This window comes from Microcaecilia unicolor, chromosome 3, assembly GCF_901765095.1.
Source record: "Microcaecilia unicolor chromosome 3, aMicUni1.1, whole genome shotgun sequence".
Lineage (NCBI taxonomy): Eukaryota > Metazoa > Chordata > Amphibia > Gymnophiona > Siphonopidae > Microcaecilia > Microcaecilia unicolor.
Genome location: NC_044033.1, coordinates 408,667,884 through 408,677,752, shown reverse-complemented (window position 1 = coordinate 408,677,752; position 9,869 = coordinate 408,667,884). Strand labels below are relative to the sequence as shown.

The 9,869-nt window shown below is 42.9% G+C and overlaps 1 protein-coding gene across 1 annotated transcript in view; it reads left to right on the top strand.

Moving 5' to 3' along the window:
* Window positions 1-3,963: 3,963 nt before the first annotated feature.
* The window catches only part of ADGRF5 (adhesion G protein-coupled receptor F5), a 180,512-nt gene continuing 174,606 nt past the window's right edge, over window positions 3,964-9,869 (top strand). Inside the window, exons 1-3 of the mRNA XM_030195136.1 lie at window positions 3,964-3,974; window positions 5,190-5,237; window positions 8,553-8,661. Of these exons, the coding sequence (XP_030050996.1) occupies window positions 5,227-5,237; window positions 8,553-8,661 (120 nt within the window). The 5' untranslated portion in view covers window positions 3,964-3,974; window positions 5,190-5,226. The remainder of the gene's footprint in view (window positions 3,975-5,189; window positions 5,238-8,552; window positions 8,662-9,869) is intronic.

The window sequence follows — 9,869 nt, the reverse complement described above, 5'->3', positions numbered from 1 at the left end:
GAATGGATGAGGATCACTTCTGCTCCTTCCACTAGACTAACAGGGATCATGTCCATGTAAGTCTTGGGAGTCACAAAAGATCTGAAGGGGGGCATCATGATCAGACCCAAAGAGAGATTGGAAAGCAGGATCAGAACTAGGGGGTATGGAGGGAGGTTCAACTCAAGAGGGAATTGGAGGGGGATCAGGTCTGGGGTGGGGTGGAATGGGATATATGTGCCAACAACACCACTGTGTCCATAAACTTAAATAGTGAATTTATATGAAGGCACTTATCTACTTCTTTGTCGCTTGCTGCACTAATGTTCACTGCTCAGTATGTTAGCCGTTCCTCCTCACAGCTAACTTCTGATTTCCCTCTTATTTCAAGAATGCTCAACCATGGGTTTTGTTCAAAAGCACTTCCTCAAGGACTTGGGTAACAACCTTTATGGCTCAAAGTGTGAATACAGCTTCAGAGCACCCACCAAGACTGGAAGGCCTAGGCAGTCAGAGCAGATATTCAGCGGCACTGCCCAGTTAAGTGTCACTGAATATTGGCGACTGGTTCACTCAGTGTGATTTAAGCTGATAGGAGCCTCTCCTGCCCACTTAAACCACACTGAACATTGAACCCCATATGTTTATCCAGTTTACCCACTGCTCAGCTGCAATACCCTCTTCTTCTTCTGACATCCTTTATCCCCGCCTACTTAAATTTAGATATAGTCCTTGTCTCCAGCACCTTCACTGAGAGTCTGTTCCAAGCATTCACTACCCTTTCTGTAAAGAAATATTTCCTTAGAATTCTCTTAAGCTTATCCCCTTTCACTGTCATCCTATGACCCCTTCATTCCAGAGCTTCATATCCTTTGAAAGAAGCCCGCCTTCTGTGCATTTACATCTAGGGCTTCAGATTTTAGGTTTCAACTAATAAACACCAATAAAACACCCTGATGCAAAAATAAATACATTTTAAAAAATATTTAAACACCAGAAAAACACCACATCCCCTTGTAGTCTCTCATCCTTCTCCTGTCTTGTCCTATATCCTCCACTTAGTTTTTGCACCTTTTCTGCACTGATGCAATCTAAGTGACATGTGTACATATTTTATGAGTAAAGATATCCATCAGTAGCCCCTGAGGTGCAAAAACACTGATAAACATAGATTTTTGTACCCTCAAAGAACCCCTAATTAGCTGGAACATAAACACCTAAATTTACAATATATAAACACCTAAGAATAGAAGTCCTCTATTTAGTATCAGTTACCCAGTGAAACTATCATTATCATCAATAGCATCATTCACCTATTTCATCTGTATAGGAGTGAAGTCTAGATTTTAAAGAAGACTGGACAGAATCCTAGTATAAAATATGCACTTCTAGTTCTGTAGCACACAAAGTTGGCACTTTCATTAATTGAATTAGGTGGTTGCCTGAAGTGTGGACATTTTGGGGACTGCAAAAGAGTGGTGAGATCAACGCGAGTGCTTAAAATTGCATCAGTTTTCTCTGTGGCACTTGTGTGGGGTCAGTCTTACGCTATAAGCCATGAGATTCCAGATCTTGTGACTCTTGTGGTAAGACTGACCACACATGGGTCATGCCTCAGGAAACTAAGAATATACAAAAAAAAAAAAAAAAGCCCAAAAGTAGAAAAAGGGGAGGTTGAATAGATTAAAACTCTGACAAACCTGCCCCCCTAAAAAGAAGATACGGGACTGAAGCTTTTTCAAATGAATCCTAAAAAAAGGACGGTATTCAGTAGGGACTGAATCACAGTCTGAAAGCTGTAAATTTGAAATGGCCTATAGTCAACAGGCTGTAGGCTAAAATTCTCTTCTCACGTCATAAAAACTTTCCCAAATGTGCATGTACTTATATATCCCATACAACACATTCAACAAAAAGATGCACTGAACCACATGTTAATTTTAATGGCCACTGATTAACGGACTTAAGAACCGTTAGCTCCAGATAACATCATTGAGCTAACCCGTTGTTTGGCAGTAGATTGGCCCAATTTTGTTTGTACCGGCTTCATTAGGTGCCACAGAGATCTGAATTTCACATTGTCACCTGTTTTGGAGCGAGTTTTCACAGGGAGCAACTTGCCATCATTGCTCATCGCCGGCGTATCAGTAAACCGGCTGACAGCCTGATTGCATCATCGGCACAGTTGCAGGTGCTGGAGTGTGAAGACCAGCTTAACCTTAGTTCCAGGCACACTACTGTCCCTGTACTTTGGAAGTGTTGCTGTCGGGTCTATTCGCGCCCAGGGCCCTGCCTACATTGAGAGCCGCTCAGCTGTGCGGCCGGGCGTGATCTCTCCTGGCATTGTCGACCTCCAGCTGCTGAGGGCCTGCTGGCCTCCGTTAGCCTCCGGTATCCTCTTCCACTTGGATCTGGCATGATGGCACACGTTGTCGGAGCTGAGCTCACTGCTGCACCTGCGGCTGCTTTGTGTTTGGTGTGTGCTGCACATTGCAGGGGCCCTGTTTCCTCTTGGTCCACCGATTCCAGCCATTGGTCTTTGCCAGCCTTCCTGTCCTGCTGGTGCGATCAGCTTGCTGGTCAGCTGTTTTCGACGAAGATCGCGAGTGGCCGGATGTCGAGATCTGATTATCTGCCATAATATGTCTCAGCGAGTTAAGACCTAATTTTGGACTCCTTAATTTCTATTCTTTTTGCTCTCTTTTCTCTGCCTACTTGTTTGTTTACTTATTTGTTTAAACATTGTATTTGTATTCCACTGGTCTGGTGATCGCCATTCCAGTCTAATGTAAGCCACTTTGAGCCCGCATCCTGTGGGAAAAGGTGGGGTAAAAATGCACTAAATAAATAAATAGTCACACGGAAATGTCATATTCACAACATATATCAAATATGAAAAGGGCCAACAATTATCGTTATCTTTAACCTGCAACTACAAAAAAGGCAGCTGCTCGACAGAGTCACCATTTCAATAGATCTCGTCCTCAGGATCAGTCCACCATAATTCAAGCGCATTTCATGCAGCCAAAGACTGTGGACAATTTCAAATTTATGGCTCTCGGACTAGGATTCAGTCCTTACTGCATACCTTCCCTTTCACTTAATAATATTTTTTTAGGATTCATTTGAAAAAGGTTCAGTCCCATATTTATTTTGAGAGGGCAGGTACTTCAGGGTTTTAGAGAACATAAGAGTAGCCATACTGGATCAGACCAATGGTCCATATAGGCCAGTATCCTGTTTTCCAAACAGTGGTCAAGCCAGGTCACAAGTACCTGGCAGAAACCCAAATCTTGGCAACATTCCATAGTACAAATCCCAGGGTAAGCAGTTGCTTCCTCATGTCTGTCTCAATAACAGACTATGGACTTTTCCTCCAGGAACTTGTCTAAACCTTTTTAAACCCAGATACGCTGACCGCTGTTACCAAATCCTCCGGCAAAGAGTTCCAGAGCTTAACTATTTGTTGAGTGAAAAATTATTTCCTCCTATTTGTTTTAAAAGTATTTCCATGTAACTTCCTTGAGTGTCCCCTAACCTTTGTACTTTTGGAACAAGTAAAAAAATCGATTTACTTCTACTCGTTCTACACCACTCAGGATTTTGTAGACCTCAATCATATCTCCCCTCATCTTTCTCTTTTCCAAGCTGAGGAGCCCTAAACTGTTTAGCCTTTCTTCATACGAGAGGAGTTCTATCCCCTTTATCATTTTGGTCGTTCTTCTTTGAACCTTTTCTAATTCCGCTATATCTTTTTTGAGAAACGGCAATCAGAACTGAACTCAATACTCAAGGTGCAGACACACCATGGAGCAATACAAAGGCAGTATTTTCGGTCTTATTCACCATCCTTTTCCTAATAATTCCTAACATCCTGTTTGCTTTTTAGACCACTGCCACAAACTGAGCAGAAGATTTCAGCGTATTCTCTACAACGACACCAAGATAAGATCTTTTTCTTGAGTGCTGACCCCCAAGGTGGACCCTAGCATCAGGTAAATATGATTCGGATTATTCTTTCCAATGTGCATCATCTTGCATTTGTCCATATTAAATTTTATCTGCCATTTGGATGCCCAGTCTTCCAGTTTCTTAAGGTCTTCCTGCAATATTTCACATTCCACATGTGTTTTAACAACCTTGAATAGTTTTGTGTCATCTGCAAATTTAATCACTTCACTTGTCATTCCAATTTCCATATCATTTATGAATATGTTAAACAGCACTGGTCCCAGTACAGATCCCTGCGGCACTCCACTGTTCACCCTCCTCCACTGAGAGAAATGCCTGTTTAACCCTACCTTCTGTTTTCTGTCCAATAACCAATTCCTAATCCACACCAAAACCTTGCCTCATATCCCATGACTCTTTAATTTTCTCAGGAATCTCTCATGAGGAACTTTAGCAAAAGCTTTCTGAAAATCTAGATATACTACACCAACCGGCTCACCTTTATCCACATGTTTATTCAAGCCTTCAAAGAAATGAAGCAAATTGGTGAGGCAAGACTTACATATTTCTAACAGCAGATCAGTAATTTCATGCTTGAGTTCTTTGAGTACCCTCCTTGGATGTATGCCATTCAGTCCAGGTGATTTACTACTCTTTAATTTGTCAGTTTGGCTCAGTACATCTTCCAAGTTCACCGAGATTTCTTTCAATTCCTCCACATCATCACCCTTGAAAACCATTTCTGGTACAGGCAGATCTCTTACATCTTCTTCTGTAAAGACCAAAGCAAATAATTCATTCAGTTTCTCCACTATGGCCTTGTGCTCCCTATGCACCCCTTTTGCTCCTTCATGATCTAATGGTCCCATGCAGTGCCAGCCAAAGGCAAGATGCCGCCTGAGGTGGAGCTAAGATAATGGCCCCCCAGGATGAGATGCCTCCCCTCTGGGCTGAGATGCTGCCCCCCTCCCATTTGAGGCATTTACCCTTTTTGTCACATTCCAAACCCTGCAGTGGCAATGATTCCCATATCCTACCCTGCCGCGGGCACCCGCCTCTTCCCTTTACTGTGGCTGCCTGAGCCTCTGATAAAACAAGATAGCACCCCTCTTGCTGCTGGACTGCTGTCTCTATCTTAGTCATTTTGAGTTTTTCAATAATTTAAAACTTGCTAAGGTATTAAGGATATTAGTCTAATATAAAAATGTCTTTAGCTTATATGGTATATTGTGTGATTTATTTAGTGTTTTCTTCCACAGGCAGGAAATGAGATAACCCTCTGCTGTCTGATTGAGAATGATTAGTAGGTCAGCAGCTTACAACTCATTCATCTCTGCATGAAGAGCTATGCATTCTGTTTTTCATGATTATAGTAATTTCTGAAGAACTGTTATTGATAAGTCACAGATAGACAGACTGGGAATAATTCTATGTAATCCCCCATTATAATGGACTGAAGAAGCTGTACATAAATACCAAGTGACTTAAGCTACAAATGTAAATACGAGTTGGTGGGAGAATGTGACAGGGATTCATCCTGAAGGGATAACTGACTTATTGGAAGTGGTTGGAGTTTGAAGTCACCAAAATCTGTTTGACTTTCTGAAAACATAAAATGTTTGCCTGCCTGTCGCTGAAGTTCCAGTAAAGTTGATTTTGCATAGAAAAAATCCTTGGAGTGGCATATGGTTCTTTGGAGCGGGAGTGAGGATTCTTGCTCCCTGGACTGGCAGAGAACCCCTGAGAAACATGACTTTATTCCCCAATGCCACATGATCTCTATTCCGGACCTTGACACACTCCCAAGCTCGCCTGGAAAGGACTGTACTGTATGGGAAGTGTGGAGTGAGCGAGAGTGTGGTGAATTAGAATTTTTGCTGTGACCCGGGTCAGACAGTGGGAACTGAGCTAATGGTGGCGGTGAGGCCCAGGTTATGTATAAAGTGGGTACCAACCTTTAGGTGGCAAATAGCATAAATGACCAGTATTCTGGCATATACATGTGTATGTGTGAACACACATATAAATGCCAATATTCCAACTATGTACTATTCTATAAAAAGGCATACACATGGACAGAGTGAACACTGCCTAATTTATGAAATACTATAAGTAATGTGTGTATCTCCGGAATTTAGGCTGAGGCATTTCCACCAAGTCTATGGCTGAGGCAATTCCACCAGGTTTATGGTGACCACATCTTGAATACTGTGTGCAATTCTGGTCACCACATCTCAAAAAGGATATAGCGGAATTAGAAAAGATACAGAGAAGGACGACGAAAATGATAAAGGGGATGGAACAACTTCCCTATGAGGAAAGGCTAAAGCGGCTAGGGCTCTTCAGCTTGGAGAAGAAATTACTGAGGGGAGATATGATAGATGCCTATCATGGGCATCTTTTTGGGGAAGCAAGGGGGGCAGTGCCCCCCAAATGAGCTTCTACCCCATACTCCAATCCCCTGAGTCGTTGGTAGCCTCTGCGAGAAAGCAGCATGCATGTTGCTTTAGACCTGTCCCCGGAAGCCTTTCTTTCTCCTTCAACTTCCTGTTCCTGCGTAAGCGGGAAGCTGTAGGAGAGAGAAGGGCCTCCGGTGCAGGTCCAGTGTGCGTGCTGCTTTCGCTGAGGCTGCTGGCGGTTCGGGGGATTGGAAGACGAGGGTGATACCAGGCGCCACTGGAAGACTCCAGTGCTGCGGTGACAGCGGTGGCGGGGGGGGGGGGGCTCGAAGGAGATCAAGAGAAACACACTCCACCCTTTCCCCCCCCCCCCCCAAATGAAACTGTCAAACTATGCCCATGATGTCTATAAAATACTGAGTGGAGTGGAATGGATAGATGTGAATCGTGTGTTTACTTTTTCCAAAAATACTAGGACTAGGGGGAACGCAATGACGCTATTAAGTAGTAATTTTATAACAAACTGGAAAAAATATTTCTTCACTAACATGTAATTAAACTGTGGAATTTGTTGCTAGAGGATGTGGTAAATGTAGTTAGCTTAACAGGGGTTAAAAAAGGCTTGGATAATTTCCTAAAAGAAAAGTCCATAAGCCATTTCTAGGATAAGCAGCATAAAATCTGTTTTTATGTTCAGGATCTTGCCAGGTACTTGTGACCTGGATTGGCTACTGTTGGAAACAGGATACTGGGCTTGATGGCCCTTTGGTCTGTCCCAGTATGGCAACACTTATGTTCTTATATATCCATATATACTAGGTTATGCTGGTATTCTGTATAGATTAGGTTCAAATTATGTGCCCTCTAAGGGAGGGGGAGGCAATTCTATAACAGGGAGCTCCATTTTACGCACTCCCATACAGTGCAGGGATCACCTATTGTGTAATGGTGTCTGGGCACACCAATTCAGTGATAGAATGCTATCACAAACCTGCATTGGTGTGCCTAAATTTAGGCATGAGCACTTAAGTCAGGTCGAGGAAGGTGTAAATGGGTACGAATAATTTAGACACAGAAGTGGGAGATACGCCCATGCCCCTCCTGTGCTCTGCCCATATGTACACCCCCTTGCAGCTGTTATTTGCCGGCAACCTCCTTCCTGTCAGCTGATCGCTGCTGCGGTTTCGGCGCCTGGGAACTGAGGAAAGCGATCCAGGAGGCCGGTCATTGCTGAGCGGGCGCCATGGCGTGCGATGGGGCCGTTGGTAAAGTGGAGCTGCCAGGCTACGTGTGCCGGAGCATACCAGAGTTGCAGGCCCGGCTGGTGGACATCGCGGCCCGGTGCTCTCCATCTTCATCTTCATCCTCGGCACTGCCGGTTCAACGCGATGCCAATCTGCAAGGTGGATGTTTGACGGCACTCAATCAGTACTTCCCTGGCACCTTTGTGTCCCAATTCTTCACCAGCCTTTCCAATGTCTCCCGCAGGCCACGGTCGTCACCCACACTGCTTGTCTCAGGCATCTGTCACTACCTTCTCGGCTTTGCTGTCCTGTTCGCCTGCCTTAATGAGTCTCAGTGAGTCGAGACCTGATTTTGGCCTTTTCCTTCCTTCCTCTGCATACTTAATTATTTGTTTTAAGATTGTATTTATATTCCCTTCCTTCCTTCCTTCCTCTCTCTGTTCCTTCTACCCTCTCAATTTTCATTGTAATTATTTCATTAGTTTATTGTAAGCTGCTTTGGGGCTGCTAAAATGCGGCAAAAGGTGGGGTATAAATGACCTAAATAAATAAGTCTTACCGCCAATTATTTTGGCGCTTATGTGCCTAGTTATAGAATTGCCCTCCTACGTGATTCAGAGAAGTCAAACTACTTTCCCACAGTGCGTATGACTATCCCAGTACAGAGTACAGGCTAGGGTTCAGGAGTTCTAAAGCTCTGAACTCAGATCTCTCTGTCTAAACATTAAGGGGGTGTTTTACTAAGGCGCGCTGGTGTTTTTTTAGCGTGCGTTACAAATTGGCGTGTGCTAAATGCTAAAGACGCCCATAGGAATGCATTGGTGTCTTTAGCATTTAGTCCACGCCTATTTTTAATGCACACTAAAAACGCCAGCGTGCCTTGGTAAAAGACTCCCTATATCAGCTTTCCCTCACATATAATAGCAGTACATTTCAGAAAACGTTCTCTAATCTGTTGCTTTATGTATCTACTTTACAGACAAAAAAAAATGGAAGCACACTGGATTCTTTTCTGTTCTGCATTTTTTCTGCCAACACCTTATCAAGATGTGTTCAGTCAGGAATCTGAATCATGGGTCTATTCATTGGTGAGTATTTGTTTTACTGATTTCAGAAATTGTAAAGCAGGTCAGAAGAGGTTTAGAACAATGTGAACTGGCAACATAAAATTGCACATAGCTGAAAGTTTAATAAACATGAACAGTGTCATACAGTAAGCCATTGGGTAATTATTGTTAAACAGTATTCTTGGCTCAGTCATATGGTGAGTGTTTGAATTGATGTTTGTGAAGCACTAGTCAAACACTGTCACATGATTTGGCGTATGTTGAGTGCATCCTGGCAGCTCTGTCCTGCTCGCTCTTTGCTGGCTGGAAGGCAACTTGTTGCTAACTCTGTATAATATTTTACTGGGAGAAGTAGCTGCTGTTTTATGTGATTCCAGTCTCACAGTAGGCTGAAGAGAGGAATGCTTGCAGGATTAAAATCATCTCCAGGACCAGGGCTTTTTTTGAGGGGATACTTGGTGGTACTGAGTACTGGCACCTTTTCCATTGTCTGTTAAAATTGACCCATGGTCCCCAAGTTTTAATGAAAGAGCTCAGGCTCTACACACCAATTCTGCCTTGTCATAGATTCTGTGATTGGTTGCTATTGTGGGCGGGTCCCTCAGTGATTACCCCACCCCTGAAGGGTGGCCTGGCATTTGAGTACCAGCACCTTTTTTACTAGAAAAATCACACTGTCCAGGACCCACACTAGATACTGACAGCTATCAGATAAACACATACATCATTATCTACTGTATCTATCTATCTATCTATCTATCTATCTATCTATCTATCTATCTATCTATCTATCTATCTATCTATCTATCTATCTATCTATCTATCTAACTAGCTATCTCTATCTCTATATAAATATACATATATATATCTATCTATCTGTCTATCTAAATATAGAAATCTAAATAACGTCTTTTCCAGTTTCAGGAAATTACATTGGTCATTGGCATGTCAGTAAAGTATTTATCAAATATATAGGGCTCAATATTGAGCGGGTAGTGGGACAGCATGTTTGCTATCCACTGCCAGTGTTAAACCCAGATATTCAATGCTGGGCTACATCTGGCGACCCTGCATTGATATCTGAGTTTATTTTGGTCGCTAAAAAGTTAACCAGCTACGCCAATATTCAGCACTAACCAGTTAACTTTTTTAGCGATCAAAGATAGGCTTTTGTTTAAGTGGCCTATTTTGACCGCTCAACATAGCCAGTTTGTTGATGAATATCCACG